Source organism: Saimiri boliviensis, chromosome 20 (assembly GCF_048565385.1).
Source record: "Saimiri boliviensis isolate mSaiBol1 chromosome 20, mSaiBol1.pri, whole genome shotgun sequence".
Taxonomy (NCBI): domain Eukaryota; kingdom Metazoa; phylum Chordata; class Mammalia; order Primates; family Cebidae; genus Saimiri; species Saimiri boliviensis.
This window is the reverse complement of record NC_133468.1, coordinates 33,090,912-33,108,227: the sequence shown is the minus strand read 5'-3', so window position 1 is coordinate 33,108,227 and position 17,316 is coordinate 33,090,912. Positions and strand designations below refer to the sequence as shown.

Below are 17,316 nucleotides of genomic sequence, written 5' to 3'. Positions count from 1 at the left end.
TGGCTGCAATCATGGTTTATTTCAAATGTGCAAAGCTAAATACGCAACTGCAAATCTAACTTAGGAAGGTCTACCAGTGGCCCTGAGAGGTGGCTGCGCTAGGGTGGCCCACAGCCAGTTCTGATTGGCCAGGACACACTCGGACCCCTCAGACCAGTCCATGGGTCTGAAGAGACTGGGGCTCGGGGGTCGCTAGAGACCCTTCCTTACCTAGAAACCAGAATATCTTGCTAAAGAAGAAAGCAGACATCCCATGGGTCTGGGGGGCAGGGAGTGGGTGACAGAAACTGTTCCGCTGGCTGGGGCTCTCTCTCTTGGGGTGCACTGGGGGAGGAGGCGGACGCTATCAAACCTCATAGGCTCTGCAGGGTGGGGCCGGTGGCAAAGGCAGGCTGGACGTGCTGGACTCCAAGCCTGCTTTCCTGGAAGGAAGCGCCTTCCACCTCTTACGGGTTTTGGGGGGATCTTAGGGGAGCACAAGAGGATCACAGTGCAGACGGGCCCAAGTTGGATTAACCACAGCTGGAATCGGCGGTCACCCAATCAGCCTCGCAGCTGAGGGACCTCTGCCACCAGGGCTAGAGGTCAGGCTGTGGGCAGAGCTCCAGCCTGAGGTGCGGGCTGAGAGGGTTTCCGTGGCTCTGCCCGGCCGGGCACTGGGGGCTGGCTCTCTGGACAGTCTTTCAAGGGGAGCCGAGGGGACCTGGAGCCTCTGGCAGCTGCTGGACAGCGGATAAGAGCAGTTTCCATGGGGGATTCTTCAGGGGAGTCTAAGCGATTGGAAGCACTGAGCAGTTGGGGTGGGGGTGCAGCCGTCACTGTCACCGGGGAGGCCCCGGGTGTCACTGCCACAAGTCACCAGCCGCCGCCCCGTTTTCATTCTCGTGGAACTTGTGCAGGTGGTCGGCGAACCTGGGGTGCACGAGAAGCTTTGCTGAGGCCGAGCGTGTGTGTTGGGGAAGGGGGTTCTGTACCGTGCGATGGGGTAGGGCTCGGGGGGTGTAGTGGACGCTGGGAGTGGGGGCGGGGGGAGGACCAGCATAGGGGGCTGTGATGGAGGGCTAAGGAGTGGGGGATATGAGGCAGGAACTTGGGGGTGTCGCAGGGGGTGCTAGGGGGCTCGCTTTGGGGCTGGGGGTGCCCAGGCAGGGGTCCTCACTTCTTGGCGCAGAAGGTGGCACAGTCCCTCTCCACACTCTCGCTCCATGCCAGCTTGTAGAGCACCTGGCCAGGTGGAGACACAGTGAGCTTTGAGTTCCCCTCAAGGTCACTCCCGCAGCCCACCCACGGCCCCTGGGCCTGGCCTGGGACATAAAGGTTCTCGAGCCCCAGGCTCCAGAATGGGTTGGCCTTAGAGACGCTCCTGTGCCCGCCTGTTCTGCAGATGGTCAGATGGGCCCAGACACAGAGGCACTGCCCCTAATATTGTGGGCCAACCCCTGGAAGGGCCAGGACCCACTGGGCCCTGGGGTCAGAGCTGGAGCCCAGGTTAGCCCTGCAGGGACCATTTTGACTATGCTGGGGACAGGAGTCCCCAAGGCTGGATCCTGCAGAGACACAGCTTCCACTCCGCCTCTCCCCTACCGTGGCAGGCACACTGGCCCCTGTCCACTAGCTAGAATGCTCCTCTGCAGCTGAGGAGGTCAGCTCAGGACGCCCCTTCTCTGTGCAGCCCTCACGACTGTCCCTTGGTGGAGTTTAAGGAAACTCCACCTGCCCCTCTCCCACCCCATCCCTTCTCCCCAGGAAGGCCCTCAGGGACCGGGCCCAGATGCCATCAGCCCGGCCTCTTCCACGGAGCCGAGCGGCCTGGCTAGTGCCTCAGCCAGAGGGTCCAATGGGGTGGGTCCTCCTCATCCTCTGGGTGGGCCAAGGCCCCCGAAGGGGAGAGGCGTGGCCTGGAGCTGGGGGTGCAGCTTGGGGTAGGCCCAGGGGCCAGGCCACCATAACAGACCCCTGCTGCCCTGGAGGTCGTGGGTGGGGAAGAATGTGCCCCTGCTCCGCCCCGTGCACACTCACCAGGAAAACCAGGCAGTGCAGGAACAGCGTGTAGAAGAAGCCGATGGTGCGAGCCATCTTGTTGGAGAGAACCAGACGCCCCTGGGAGCAAACAAGGGGTGAGTGGGGATGGGGCTGGCCTCACCCACCCCTGCAGGGCTGCCTGGGCTTCACAGAGAGAGCCCTAGGGTGGCAAGGGGAGGGAAGGGGCAGGAAGTGGGGCTCCCATTCCACCCTTATGGACAAGGGACACGGGTTGTTGGAATTCTTTTTTTTTTTTTTTTTTTTTTGAGATGGAATCTTGCTCTTGTCACCCAGGCAATGACGTGATAGCTCACTGCAACCTCCACCTCCCGGGTTCAAGCCATTCTCTTGCCTCGGCCTCCCGAGTAGCTGGGATAACAGGCATGCGCCACCATGCCCGGCTAATTTTTGTAGTTTTAGTAGAGACGGGGTTTCACCATGTTGGTCAGGCTGGTCTTGGAACTTCTGACCTCAGGTGATCCGCCTGCCTGAGCCTCCCAAAGTGCTGAGATCATAGGTGTGACCCACCGCGCCTGGCCACTGGAATTCTTTTTTTTTTTTTTTTTTAAATAATTACTTTTCAAAAAAAAAAAAAAAAGATGGGGGTTCACCATGATGGCCAGGCTGGTCTTGAACTCCTGATCTCATGTGATCCACCCACCTTGGACTCCCAAAGGGCTAGGATTACAGGCATGAGCCACCGCGCCCGGCTGGAATTCTTTAAAATAATTTTTTTTGAGACAAGGTTGCCCAGGCTGGAGTGTAGTGGTCACGGCTCACTGCAGCCTTCACTTCCTCTGCTCAAGTGATCCTCCTGCTTCAGCCTCCTGAAGGAGGAGTTGTCCGGGAAGGGGAGAGACTGTCCCAGATCACACAGCCACTCCTGGCAGGCAGGTGGCTCTTCCAGCCTGGGCTGCAGGGCGGGTGAAGTGGTGCCTGGAGACAGAGGCTCAGGCCAGTGCGTGGAGGGGTAGGGAGGGGCAGGGACTTACCATGCTGAGGGTGGCCTTGTCCCAGGGACTCAGGCTCAGGTACTTCCTCTGCCGCTCCTGCACAGGGAGGGACAGTGAGGGGAGGACCCCCAAAGACCTCACATGCCCTGGCTTGTGGCAGAGAGTGGGGCCTGGCCAGCCACAGGCCACCCTGCCTCGCTGTTCTTGCAGACCCCCAGGGTGCTGCCAGGGGCCTCCCTGGGTGCACAGTCTACTCAGTGTGACATTCTGGGCTCCCCTGACATCTGTGAGGAGCCCCCTCCCCGCCTCTGCAGCTGCCCGCTGTGCCCGTGGGACAGTTCTCCACGGGCGGAGCTTCTGCAGTCTGGGTGGGGGAGGGAAGTTGCGGGGGGGTGGTCCCACCATGGATCTCCCAACTCTGGGAGCTGTAACTGGCTCTTCGTGTCCACCTGCTCCCCAGATGCACTCCATGTTAACCTGGTCACTGCCACACGCCCTCAGGTAGCCATCGGCAGGCGTTCCTGAGTGGCCCTGGGGCCACACTGCACCGAAGCATCGTGGAGGCTGTCCTGGGGGGGGGGACTCCTGGCCTGGTGGGGCCAGGGTGTGCAGCGCTGGCCCGTGAGGCTGGCTGAGAGTGCCCAGACGAGGGCAGATGGAAGGGAGCCAGGGAAGGTCCGGTGCTCGTGGATGGGGGCCAGGTGATGGGGGGACCCCCGGGCCATCCCCTCCCCTCCCCTGCCCAGGCTGGGCTCACGAACCCTCTTGCTGAAGGAGGAGAAGGGGTCCAGGCGCTCCTCGTACTGGGACGAGTACCGCAGCTCCGTGTCATCACTGCCGCTGCCCTGCACAGACATGGGGAGGGCAGGAGACCCAGTCAGGGCCCTGGAGCCCAGTGGGAAGGGCAGGATCCCCAGGGGAGCCTCCGTTTCCTTATCCGCAAAAAGAGAGGTGGAGGGAGCCCCACATCCCAGAGGCGGGAGGAGAGGGTGCTGGGGTGACAACGTGAACGTGGCTGGTGCCTCGTGCCACAGGGGCATGGAGTTACCCACGGGGTCAGGACCACAGTGCCTCTGGGCACAGATGGGCAACTGAGGCCCAGGCAGAGCCAGGTACAGGTACAGGAAGGTGGGTTTGCTGAGAGTGTGGGGGCGGCTGTGGGGGCAGGCAGGCTGGTTTTTGGGGTGTGGGTGCCCTCTGGTGGCCAAGGAGGGGCTCTGATGTGTGGGGACGGGGCTGGTAACTGCTGGGTGCCAAAGGGAGAGAGAGAGGCAAACCCCTGCCCACTATGGCCCACGCTCTCCCCTCACTCATAGAAAGGGTGTCCTGGCACAAGACGGTCCTTGGAAGGCCTAGGGGCCAGGAGGAGCCATGCACAGGCCTCGCCAGCCCAGAAGTCGGCAGGTGAGTTTCGGATCCACTCTCTTGGTTGGTTTTTGGAGTGTGGGCTAAATTCTGTTCACGTTTTAAATTATTGCTTATTTATTTATTTGAGACAAATTTCACTCTGTCACCCAGGCTGGAGTGCAATGGTGTGATCTCAGCTCACTGCAACCTCCACCTCCCAGGTTCAAGTGATTCTCCTGCTCCAGCGTTCCGAATAGCTGAGATTACAGGCGTGCGCCACTACACCCAGCCAATTTTTGTATTTTTAGTAGGGACGGGGTTTCACCATGTTGGCCGGGCTGGTCTGGAACTCCCAACCTCAAGTGATCCACCCACCTCAGCTTCCCTAACTGCTAGGATAACAAGCGTGAGCCGCCGTGCCCAGCCTATTTATTTTTATTTTTTGGAGACAGGGTCTTGCTCTGTCACCTGGGCTGGAGTGCAGTGGCTTGATCTTGGCTCGCTGCAGCCTCAACCTCCTGGGCTCAAGCGATCCTCCTGCCTCAGTCTCCTGAGTAGCCGGGACTACAGGCATGTGCCATGATGCCTGGCTAATTTTTATATTTTTAGTAGAGATGAGGTTTCACCATGTTGGCCAGACTGGTCTCGAACTCCTCCTGCCTCGGCCTCCCACAGTGCTGGGATTACAGGTGTGAGCCACTGTGCCTGGCCCTTCTGAATAGTTTTTCTTTTTATTTGATTTTTTTTTTTATAGAGATGGGGTATTACCACGTTGGCCAGGCTGGTCTCAAACTCCTGAGCTCAGGCAATCCTCCTACCTCGGGCCGCCACAGTGCTGGGATTACAGATGTGAGCCACCATGCCTGGCCCTTCTGGCCAGTTTTTATGAATGAATCTCGACAGAGGCCTCACTCTGTGGGCTTCTCGCGGCTTAGGGAGGTGGGTGGATGCTGGGGAGATGTTGGAAGACCTCAGGGGGCCCCTGAGGCCCACTGCTGCCCAGCAGGAGTCAGCCCCTGACCTTCCCACCCCCAGAGCCCTGAGCGGCCTCTCTCCCTGCCTGGTCCACCTGGAGCTGAGGCCAGGGGAGGGCCCTCACCCGGCCAGGGTAGCTCTGCAGGAACTTGATCTTCTCAAAGAGCTTGATGTTGTCCGCACGCAGGCTGTCCAGCCCGCTCTGCAGGGCCTGGAGGGTGTGCTGGGCCAGACGGTTCTCCTGTGGGGGAGGGCCAAGGGGAGGGGCGGCGGACAGGTCGCCAACCTGGCACAGTTGCTGCTCCGTCTACCTGGGGTCCCTTCTGCGTCTATGGCCTTCTCTTTGACCTGCCCAATTGTGTTCAAAGCCGCCCCCTTCCCCCACCCCAGGCAGAAGTCAGGGATCTTGGTTCAGGTTTCTTAGTATGTATTAGTTTGGTGCAAAGGTAATCGCGGTTTTTGCCATTAAAAGTAATGGCAAAAACCGCGATTACTTTTGCTTCAACCTTAATATATGATATTTTATTTATTATTATTATTATTATTTATTTATTTTTTTTTTTGAGACGGAGTTTCGCTCTTGTTACCCAGGCTGGAGTGCAATGGCGCGATCTCGGCTCACCGCAACCTCCGCCTCCTGGGTTCAGGCAATTCTCCTGCCTCAGCCTCCCGAGCAGCTGGGATTACAGGCACGCGCCACCATGCCCAGCTGATTTTTTGTATTTTTAGTAGAGACGGGGTTTCACCATGTCGACCAGGATGGTCTCGAACTCTCGACCTCGTGATCCACCCGCCTCGGCCTCCCAAAGTGCTGGGATTACAGGCTTGAGCCACCGTGCCCGGCCCTATTATTATTATTATTATTTGAGACAGAGTTTCACTCTTGTTGCCCAGGCTGGAATGCAATGGCACAATCTTGGCTCACCTAAACCTCCGCCTCCCCATTCAAGTGATTCTCCTGCCTCAGCCTCCCAAGTAGCTGGGATTCCAGGCATGCGCCACTACGACTGGCTAATTTTTTGTATTTAGTGGAGACAGGGTTTTACCACGTTGGTCAGGCTGGTCTCAAACTCCTGACCTCAAGCGGTCCTCAAGAGGCCTCTGCCTCCCAAAGTGCTGGGATTACAGGAGTGAGCCACTGTGCCTGGTCCCTGTCTATATATTTTAGAGAGAGGGTCTTGCTCTATTGCCCAGGCTAGAATGAAGTGGCACAATCAGAGCTCACTGCAGCCTCAGCCTCCCGACTCAAATGATCCTCCCACCTCAGCCTCCCAGGTAGCTAGGACTATAGGCTTGCACCACCATGCCCAGCTAATGTATTTTATGTTGTAGTGATGGACTCTCACTGTGTTGCTCAGGCTGGCCTCAAACTCCTGGGCTCAAACAGTCCTCCTACTTCAGCCTCCCAAAGTCCTGGGATTACAGGCATGAGCCACCATGCCTGGTCATATTTCTTCATACTTTTTTTTTTTTTTAAATCATTGATATTAGCCTTTTAAAAACTACTACTGAGATATAATGGCCGGGCACGGTGGCTCATGCCTGTAATCCCAGCACTTTGGGAGGTCAAGGTGGGCAGATCACTTGAGGTCAGGAGTTCGAGACCAGCCTGGCCAACATGATGAAATCCCATCTTTTTTTTTAAAAAAAAAAAAGAAAGAAAAAGAGATATAACATCCATAACAGAAACATCAGCATTTTAATGTGTACAGTTCGGCCATTTAAACTGTATTCGCAGTGTTACACAACCATTCCCACTACCTAATTCCAGAACACTTAAAATCACCCCAGTAAGAAACCCCGAACCTGCCAGCAGTCACTCCTCATTCCCTCATCTGTTGCCTGGTGACCCGTAGTCTGCTTTCTGTCCCTATGGATTTGCCTATACTGGGCATTTCATGTACATGGAATCACACACTGTGTGGTTTTTTGTTTCTTTGTTTGATACAGAGCCTCGCTTTGTCGGCCAGGCTGGAGTGTAGTGGTGTAATCTTGGCTCACTGCAACCTCTGCCTCCTGGGTTCAAGCAATTCTTCTGCCTCATCCTCCCGAGTAACTGGGATTACAGGTGTGTGCCACCACGATCAGTTACTTTTTGTATTTTTAGTAGAGACGGGGTTTCACTATATTGGCCAGGCTGGTCTTGAACTTCTGACCTTATGATCCGCCTGCCTCAGTCTCCCAAAGTGCTGGGATTACAGGCGTGAGCCACCATGCCCGGCCTGTGTGTTTTTAATATTTGCTAATCCAAGGACAAGGTGAAATGGCATCTCATTTTTCAATTTATTCAAACGCTTGAATAAGTGTTTCTTTCACACTACTCAAAATTCAAACAGTGGCTGGGTGCGGTGGCTCACACCTGTAATCCCAGCACTCTAGGAGGATGAGGTGGGCAGATTGCCTGAGGTCAGGAATTTGAGACCAGCCTGGCCAAGAAGGCGAAACCCCATCTCTACTAAAAATACAAAAAATTAGCCGGCTGTGATGGTGGGCACCTGTAATCCCAGCTACTCAGGAGGCTGAGGCAGGAGAATTGCTTGAACCTGGGAGGTGGAGACTGCAGTGAGCTGAGATCGCACCACTGCACTCCAGCCTGGGCGACAGAGCCAGACTCCATCTCAAAAACAAAAACAAACAGCCAGAATGTGGGCAGCACGAAAAAGTATACGGCAGTATGGCGCCTCCTCTAAAAACATTCAACACTGAATTACCATAGTATCCATTAACTCCACTTCTGGGTAGACACCCAAAAGAACTGAAGGCAGGGACTTTAGGAGATATTTGTATGCCCACGTTCACAGCAGCGTTATTTGCTTCGCAGTAACCAGAAGGTGGAAGCGACTTAAATGAATAGGTGAACAGATCAACAAAATATAGTCAAAATGGACAATGAAATATTATTCAGCCTGAAAAAGGAAGGTAATTCTTTTTTTTTTGAGATGGAGTCTTGCTCTGTCACCCAGGCTGGAGTTCAGTGGCGTGATCTCGGCTCACTGCAACCTCTACCTCCTGGGTTCAAGTGAGTCTCCTGCCTCAGCTTCCCGAGTAGCTGGGATTATAGGCCTGGCTAATTTTTGTATTTTTAGTAGAGATGGGGTTTCACCATGTTGGCCAGGCTGGTCTCAAACTCCCGATCTCAAGGGATCTGCTTGCCTCAGCCTCCCAAAGTGCTGGGATTACAGTGAGCCACTGTGCCTGGCCTGAGTCTTCTTTCAAAACCCAGCGTTGCACGACCTCCTCCAGGAAGCCCTCCCTGACTGCATAGAACAAATCTCCCCCCCCCCGAGGTTCACAATCTGTGCCGAATCTCTCTCCTGGAAGCCTGTGTGTTCCCTCATTGTGTCCTTGGGCCCAAGGAACAGGAAGGAGAGAAGGATGTGACTCACGGCCTCAAGCTCCTGGTTCCGGGCACGGAAGCGCTCCCTCTGGCTGGAGATGATGGAAAGCAGTGAATCCACCTGGCCCTCTGGAAGGGCTCTGCTGGCTGGTGCTGCAGGTCCTAGCAGGCAGAGGGGTGGTTTGGGGTGGCAGAGGGTGGAACCCAGCAGGGGATCCTTGGGTTGGGTCCCCAGCCCTGGAGGATTTCTGGCCAAATGCCACACGGTAGAAGCCCCATGGTGTCTGACCCTCTGGTGCTGGGCAGGTGGTGGGTTGTGGGGTGGGGGGGGGAGGGCGGGGACAGCCAGGGGAATCTGGGAAAGTGAGAATGGATGGCAGGGGCTGATCTGATCATAGGGACCCTGGGGAAGGGCCCAGCTCCTCCGTCTGCACTGTCAGAGGGCCAGGCCCAGAGCTCCCCTGCCTGTCACTCTGTCCTTGAATCTGAGACCCCTGCAGCAATCAGAATAGGCCTACAGCCCCTGGGGAAGCAAAGGAGCAGGAGGGAGCTGGGGAGCCATGGGCACACCCCCAGTATCCTGGTCCAGCAGCCTCAGGTTCCGGCCTCGGTACCCAAGAAGGCCACCTTCCCCCACTGCATGGAGCCCTGACTGTACTTCGGCAGTGAGGCCTAGCTGGCCACCACTCACCAGCCTTTCACAGGCCACCGACAGGGCCAAAGGGTCAGGTCCCCAAGGCGGGGGTGTCAGGCTAAGATCCAGAAAGGCAGATGGGGAGGCTCATCTACCTTTTTGATTTTTAGAGATAGCGTCTCTGTCTGTGGGCCAGGCTGGAGTGCAGTGGCACCATCATAGCTCACTGCAGCCTCCAATTCCTGGGCTCAAGCGATCCTCCCACCTTGGCCTCCCAAGTAGCCAGGGCTGCAGGTGTGCACCACCACACCCGGCCTTACCCGACCTTTTGAAGGTTGCTGCTGCATTGCAGGGGTGGGGTCTGACCTTCTTAGAGGAAAAGATGGCGCTTTGGGGATCTGGGTTCTCAGGCGGAATCACCCGTCTCCTTTCCTCCTCCTCCCCCCGCCCCTCCCTCCTCCCACGGCCAGGCCTCTCCTTACCATAAAATAGGGCAGTGGCTTCTTTGATGGGCTCAGGGATCTTCTCCAGGCGGCGTTCGGCAGCACCCTGCAGGTGACAGGAAGAGATGAGGGGGTGCCTCCGTTCAGCGCGGCCAAGGCAAAAAGCGGGGTGGGCGTGGCAAGGAGTGGGCGTGGCAAGGAGTGGGCGGGGCTATCCGGGGTGCAGGCTGGTTGCAGGAGGGCCCAGACATGGACATGTAGCAGGCGCTACCAAAGAAAAGACGGCTGGGCCCTGAGTCACTCCTGAGCTCAGAGTTCAAGACCAATGGGGCTCTCCTCGAGGCCACTCAGCTTTGACATGCACCAGCACCCGGGCCTCCCTGGCCCTGCGACGAGCCTGCCACGTGACCTGGGGCGGCCCAGACTTCTCTCCCGGAATCCCACTGCTGCAGCTATAGAATGGGAGATGGGCGAGGAGATGCCTTCCCTGGGTTCTTTACGCCCCAGCCTGCTGTGATCTCCGGGCTCCAGGACCTTTAGCTGGGAGATGGGGCACATGGTCCCGGCCTTACCTTTGCCTCTGCTCTCAGGGCAATGCCTGGAAAGAGGGGCCTCCGTGCTACCTCTAGGAAGCCCTGTGGCCTCTGCCCCGTGGCCTGGCACCCCAAATTGGGGGCAGCATGGCATGCATGGAGTGAGCAGAGAGGACCCAGTGGTTTTACCTGACAGCCCCTTTGGGTTGTCACCAGCTGCCTGATACACGGGCTTATCTGAGAAGTCAGTGTTTGCAGAGGCTAAAAGAACCCTGGGCAGGCAGCGAGGTGGGCATGGGGCAGGGGGGTGGGCTCACCTCCGCGTCGGGTCGCTGGATGGACTGAATGACGCTTAGGTCTTGCTCCAGGCGGGCGATCAGCTCTCTCTGCTCAGTGGCTGTGGCCACAGCTTCAGTGACACGGACCTGCAGCTCTGCACAGCGACCTGTGGCCAACGGAAGACATGGCTGTCAGAGGGAGCCTGGTGGGACCCTTGGGGCCGTCTCCTGGTTCTGCCTCTCCAACCTACAGTCTGGAAGCAGGGCTGTCTGGATGCCATGAGAACGCTGGCTATTCCCTCCCCACTTGCCGCTGCCTAGAAGACCCCATTAGACCTAGGGCCGCCTCCTCCAGGAAGCCTTCCCCGACTGTCGGAGGTACTCCTGGACCCAAGCACTTCCTGGATGGGTGAAATCCTCTGGGTAGGGGAAGAAGCTCGAGTCAGGGATTTAGGAGAAACCGGTGCAATGTGGCTCTGCCCCTGGCTGTCTGGAGGGCCTGGCCAGCTCCTTTCCCTCTCTGGGCCTCACTTTACTTGTCATGCAGGACAAGGAGGCTCAAGTTGCTTCCAGGGCTGATGCTCTGAGATACTGTCCAGAGGGAAGCCTAAGGGTAGGAGAGGCAGAGAAAGTTGTGTGTGTGTGTGTGTGTGTGTGTGTGTGTGTGGGGTGGACCCCAGACCTGAGCAGCATCGCCAGGCAGACCTCAGTGGCCCCAGAGCAGGGCAGCCCCGAGTGTGAGGTCTGGCCCTGTTGCTGGTGGACTGTGCAACTCAGGGCTGCTGGATTCCCCTTTTCTGGTCCCCATTTGTAACATGGTGACAACCAACTGCTCAGAGGGCGACCGAGGCATGAGACCCAGGACGCTGTCCTTCGGGGTAGGCTGTGCGGCCACCAGGGGGCACTGTGGCCTCAGAAATGCACAAAGGCTGCAGGCAGTGGGCAGTGGCGGGGGATGGCGGCGAGGGGAGATGGTCCGTGCGCCCTCCTCTGGAGTCAGCCCTGACTGCACGGCGCGCTGGCCGGCTGGCCCAGCTCAGCATCCTGGGCCAGGATGGGGCAGCCCAGCCTTACCCACACATGCTCCTGGGTTCCCACTGCACACCAAGCCCTTATAGATGGGTCAGAAAAGACAGTCCACATTTTACAGTCAAAGAACAGAGGCTTCCTGACCCGGGACCAAACCCAAGGCATCCACCCCCCGCTCTGTCTAAGCCCTTCCTCACACCAGAGTCTCGCCTCGTTCAGCCCCCAAATGAATTTATTTTATTTTGTTTATTTTTTAAATTAAATAATAATTTTTTTTTTAAAAGATGGGGTTTCACCATGACAGCCAGGCTGGTCTTGAACTCCTGACCTCAGGTGATCCACCCACCTCGGCCTCCCAAAGTGCTAGCATTACAGGCGTGAGCCACCGTGCCCGGCCCTTATTTTATTTTTTTGAGACAGAGTCTTGTCTGTCACCCAGGCTGGAGTGCAGTGGCGCGATCTCTGTTCACTACAGCCTCGGCCGCCTGGGTTAAAGCGATTTTCCTGCCTCAGCCTCCCGAGTAGCTGGGATTACAGGTGCGCACCACCAAGCCCGGCTAATCTTCGTAGTGTTAGTAGAGACGGGGTTTCACCATGTCGTCCAGGTCGGTCTCGAACTCCCGACCTCAAGTGATCTCCCTGCCTCGGTCTCCCAAAGTGCTGGGGTTACAGGCGTGAGCCACCGTGTGGGACCCCCGAATGGATTTCTTCCTTCAGACATTCACTGAGCCCTTGGGTACCTGGCAGGCAGGTGATATCTGCAGAAGTGAGGAGGGGACAAGGGAAGAGGCAGGACCTGAGGGCAGGACCAGGCCTTGGAGGGAGGACTTGGTGTGGGGAAGGGTTGGGGGCTGGCCCTCGGCCACCTGCAGGGGCTTTAAGCAGACCCCAAAAGGGAGAGGTCCAGAGATACTACATATGGCCTCACCTCCCGGCCTGAGTGTAGCCTCCCTGGGCCCTGGCCGCTGGAATGGGATGCTGTCCTAGGCCACGCATGCCGAGGAGGGGAGGTGGGTAGCAGTTGTGAGATGTAGGGAGAGGAAACCACCAGAAAGCTAATGGAACCCTTGGGTCACATTAATAGAGGTGAAGGGCCTGGACCAAGGGAGGGGATGCTTCAGTTTGGGAGAAGCACCTCAGGAGCACATGCAAGAACTGTGCTGGGACTGATCCCGCGGGGACAGGCTCCTGGGGTAAAAAGAGGGCATTAAGCCGCAACAAGGCTCAGGTCAGCCACATTCCACCTCAGGGATGACGGCCTTGGGGACAGAGACAGGGCTGAGATGGGGAACCTTTGGAGAGGTGACTTCTGCCCAGCCAGCGTGAGCCTTTGTCACTGGAGGTGTGTGTCTGGCAAGAGGGGTGGATAAAGAGCTGCTGAGATGATTCCTCACGCTGCCTGTTTTATCTGCCCCCGTCTGTGGCCACCCCAGTGTGGTCTCGGTCAGGTCCCAGGGGTGGGAGTGACTTGCAGCTCCCAGGGAGATGATGGGGTGTGCGGGCCTGGTCCCTGGGCACCGCAGGGGTGGGCACACGGTCCCGCCACCCATATAGGTGACATTTCTGTGCAGGCGTGAGCGCCCTGGCTGCCAACCCCATATCCTAGGCTGCCTCAGTTCCCAGCGGGTGGCCCGCTATCCTGGCAAGGGCCCATGGGTTCATTCTGGCCATTGCTGCTGTTGCAGACGCTCTGGGCACTGGGTTAGCTCCTGAGGGGATCTCGGGGTGCAGGGCTGAGTGGTTGGGGGAGGCCATCCCTGAAGAGGTGGCTTGGGGTGATAGGAGCGCAGGCTGGTTGCACAGGTGGCAGAAATGGGCGGTGGCTGCTCATGAGGCAGAGAGAGCAGGCTGGGTAAGACGGGGCAGCGGAGGCTGGAAGGTAGTGAGGCTGGAGGGAAGGCTCTGGGTGGGTGGGAGGGTGGGTGTGGCAGGGAACACCTGTAATCTACAGGGGACAGGATCTGGACACTGTCCCAGAGTCCAGCTGGATCCCAGCGGCAGCCAGAGCTGTGCTTTGAAACTGTCACTCCAGGCTGGGAGGACAGTAGGGCCAGGAGACTGGCTGTGCGGGCTTCCCCGAGACAGGGACCTTCCTTAGAGGTACTGAGAGCACAGGGCCTCACCCGCGACGGGAGGGTCCCCTCCCCTCACCGCTGCTTCACCCTGCCTCCTCTGCTGGAGGCTGGAACATGCAGGTGGGAAAGTGGGGGGCTCACATCTCCGGGTTGCAGTGAGGCTGCAGTGAGCTGAGATGGCACCATTGCACTCCAACCTGGGTGACAGGTGACATCAAGTGGCCACTTGACATCCATTCCAGAACCAGGCTTGCATTCTGGCCCTGCCTTTTATGAATTTCACCACCTTGGGGAAGCTCTTCATTCTCTGGGGTATAGGGCTCTGGGGCAAGTCCCCAGAAGGAGCCGGAGAGAGAGCTGGGGACCCCACTGCTGTACAGAACCCAGGTGAGGAGGCCCGGGCCTGGCCCCCCATGGGAAGGGGCCGGCAGCTGCCTGGCTTGGCTCTGGTATGCACGAAGGTGCTTGTGAACAGTTAAGGGCATACATGTGCTGGGATTTGGACCCAGGGGCCTGGGCCTGGAGATGCAGGTTGAGGAGATCTAGGGACCCAACCATTAGAGCTTGGAAGAATTTGGGGGGCTTGGAGGAAGACAGGAAGATGAGGGAAAGTTTGGAACTTCTTAGAGATGAGTTTGATGGTTGTGACCAAAATGCTGGAATGAGTTGACTTTGGGGCCCGATGTGGTGACTCGCACCTGTCATCCCAGCACTTTGGGAGGCTGAGGAGGGCAGATCACCTGAGGTCAGGAGTTTGAGACCAGCTGGCCAACATGGTGAAACCTCATCTCTACTAAAAATACAAAAAAAAAAAAAAAAAAAAAAAAAAAAAAATTAGCCGGGCATAGAGGAAGGCTCCTGGAATCCCAGCTATTCAGGAGGCTGAGGCCGGAGAATCGCTTGAACCCTGGAGGAGGAGGTTGCCGTGAGCCAAGATGGCAGCATCGCATGCCAGCCTGAAGGACATGAGATTTGGGTGAGGGGGGCAGGGTGGAATGACACAGTTTGGATATTCATCCCTGTCCACATCTCATGTTGAAATGTAATCAAGCTGGTTGCAGTGGCTCTTGCCTATAATCCCGGCACTTTGGGAGGCTGAGGAGGGAGGATCACTTGAGCCCAGGAATTCAAGACCAGCCTGGGCAATGTGGAAAAATCTCGTCTCTACAAAAAATAAAAATAAAAAAATTAGCTGGGTGTGGTGGTGCGTGCCTGTAGTCCCCGCTATGCTGGAGGCTGAGATGGGAGGATCACTTGAGCCCAGGAGGCAGAGGTTGCAGTGAGCCGTGATTGTGCCACTGCCTGGGTGACACAGTGAGACACTGTCTAAAAAAAAAAAAAAAAAAAAAGGCAGGGCGGGGTGGCTCACACCTATAATCCCAGCACTTTGGGAGGCCAAGGTGGGCAGCTCATGAGGTCAGAAGATTGAGACCATCCTGACCAACACAGTGAAACCTGTCTTTATTAAAAATACAAAAAATTAGTTGGGCGTAGTGGTGCGCGCCTGTAGTCTCAGCTACTCGGGAGGCTCAGGCAGGAGAATTGCTTGAACCCAGGAGGTGGAGATTGCAGTGAGCCGGGATCACGCCACTGCACTCCAGCCTGGGTGATAGAGCAAGACTCTGTCTCAAAAAATAAAGATAAAAAAAGAAAGAAATGTAATTAATCCCTGGTGCTAGGAGTGGGTCCTGGTGGGTGGTGTTTATGGGACAGGTGGATGGATCCCTCACGGCTGGTGGTGTCTTTGAGATAGGGATCTGGTTGTTTAAGGCACCTCCCCACCCCCATTCTCTCTCTCTCCCTCCTGCTCTTGCCCCTGCTCCCACTTTGCCTTCAGCCATTCATAAAAGGTCCCCAGAACTGAAACTGACGCCAGTGCCATGCTTCTGGTACAGCAGAACCGTGAGCCAAACAAACCTCTTTCCTCTCGATACATTGCCCAGCCTCAGGTATTCCTCTATAGCGATACGAGAACGGCTAATACAGAAAATCAGGGGTGCTGGATGAGTCCAGAGAGAGTGCTGTTGTGTCAGTGCGGCCAGAAGCTCTCGGGGTGACCCACAAAGGGGGTCCTGCCAAGACCCTGAGAAGAGGCGGCGGGAGGCAGGGGAGAAACCGGGAAGACGCAAGGGAAGGCTCCAAGGTGAAGACTAAGGAGGCGTGGGGTCAGAAGCTACAGAGAGGCTGAGTGAGGCGAGGGCGGCATCGTCAAGGTGGTGGGGGCGTGCAGGGCTGTGTAAGGCACAGCCCAATGGGCACAACTGGTGGAAGGGGGCAACGTGTGCCAGAGGGGTGATCTTTTTTTTTTTTGAGATGGCGTTTCCCTCTTGTTGCCCAGACTAGAGTGTAATGGCGCGATCTCGGCTCACTGCAACCTCTGCCTCCTGGGTTCAAGCGATTCTTCTGCCTCAGCCTCCCAAGTAGCTGGGATTACAGGCATTCGCCACCATGCCCGGCTAATTTGGTATTTTTAGTTGAGACGGGGTTTCTCCATGTTGGTCAGGCTGGTCTCGAACTCCTGACCTCAGGTCATCCGCCCGCCTCAGCCTCCCAAAGTGCTGGGGTTACAGGCGTGAGCCACCGCGCCCGGCCGGAGAGGGGATGTTGAGATGCGTGGAGCGTGTGGAATGGAGCATCTGCAACCCGGAAACCCAGGAGAGAGGGACAGGCTTCATTTAGGGGAGAGCGGGGTGACAGGGGAAGGGTGGAGGAGTGAGCCTCAGATAGGGGGAGGGGCTCAGAAAAGGCGTCTGTGGGGCAAGGTCCCAAGACGGTCCCCTGGCCCTCAGGAAAGACTGTGGAACCTCATCATCTGGGAGAACCCGGAAAGACATCCTAGAGTGTGCACCTCACAGAGCGGGGGAGGGAATCGAAGCATCTTCAAGGTCAAGACTTCAGGAGGGCTGGGTGCGGCGGCTCACGGCTGGAATCCACCCCTTTGGGAGGCAGAGGTGGGAGCACTGCTGGAACTCAGGTGTTTGAGACCAGCCCGAGCAACATGGTGAAACCTCATCTTTACAAAAAAATGCAAAAATTAGCCAGGTGTCGTGGCATGCGCCTGTGGTCCCGGCTACTCAGGAGGCTAAGGTGGGAGGATCGCTTGAGCCCAGAAGTTCGAGGCTTCAGAGAGCTATGATTGCACCACTGCACTCCAGTCTGGGTGACAGAGCAAGACCTGTCCCCCTCCGCCCCACGCCCAAAAAAGGTCTAGGCATGATTTCTGACTGCAGAAGAATTGAATGCAGAGAGTTAGCATAATTAGAGTCGGATAGCAAGCCAGCGGTGTCATACCCATGGTTTTCCTGAAGATGCAGGGGGCCCCTGTCTTTTTTTTTCTGAGATTGAGTTTCGCTCTTGTCACTCAGCCTGGAGTGCAATGGTGTGATCTCGGCTCACTGCAACCTCCACCTCCTGGGTTCAAGTGATTCTCCTGCCTCAGCCTCCCGAGTAGCTGGGATTACAGGCACGTGACACCATGCCCAGCTAATTTTTGTATTTTTAGTAGAGACGGGGTTTCACCATGTTGACCAGGATGGTCTCGAACTCCTGACCTCAGGTGATCTACTTGCCTCAGCCTCCTGAAATGTTGGGATTACAGGCGTGAGCCACTGTGGCTGGCCACCCCGGTCTTACTAAATCACTCGCAGGCCAGGTAGGAGTGGTGGAGCCACTCGGTGCACACGCTGTCTC

General features: G+C 56.9%; 1 protein-coding gene across 4 annotated transcripts in view; it reads right to left on the bottom strand.

Annotated features, from left to right (window-relative positions):
* The window catches only part of CUX1 (cut like homeobox 1), a 471,463-nt gene continuing 454,147 nt past the window's right edge, over positions 1-17,316 (bottom strand). For all 4 annotated transcript variants that reach the window (XM_074390311.1, XM_039460711.2, XM_074390310.1 and 1 more), the window contains 9 exons: positions 10,562-10,689; positions 9,751-9,817; positions 8,684-8,796; positions 5,422-5,538; positions 3,737-3,820; positions 3,015-3,071; positions 2,020-2,100; positions 1,160-1,224; positions 1-912 (listed from right to left, as the gene is read on the bottom strand). In XM_074390311.1, the coding sequence (XP_074246412.1) occupies positions 843-912; positions 1,160-1,224; positions 2,020-2,100; positions 3,015-3,071; positions 3,737-3,820; positions 5,422-5,538; positions 8,684-8,796; positions 9,751-9,817; positions 10,562-10,689 (782 nt within the window). In that variant the 3' untranslated portion in view covers positions 1-842. The remainder of the gene's footprint in view (positions 913-1,159; positions 1,225-2,019; positions 2,101-3,014; positions 3,072-3,736; positions 3,821-5,421; positions 5,539-8,683; positions 8,797-9,750; positions 9,818-10,561; positions 10,690-17,316) is intronic.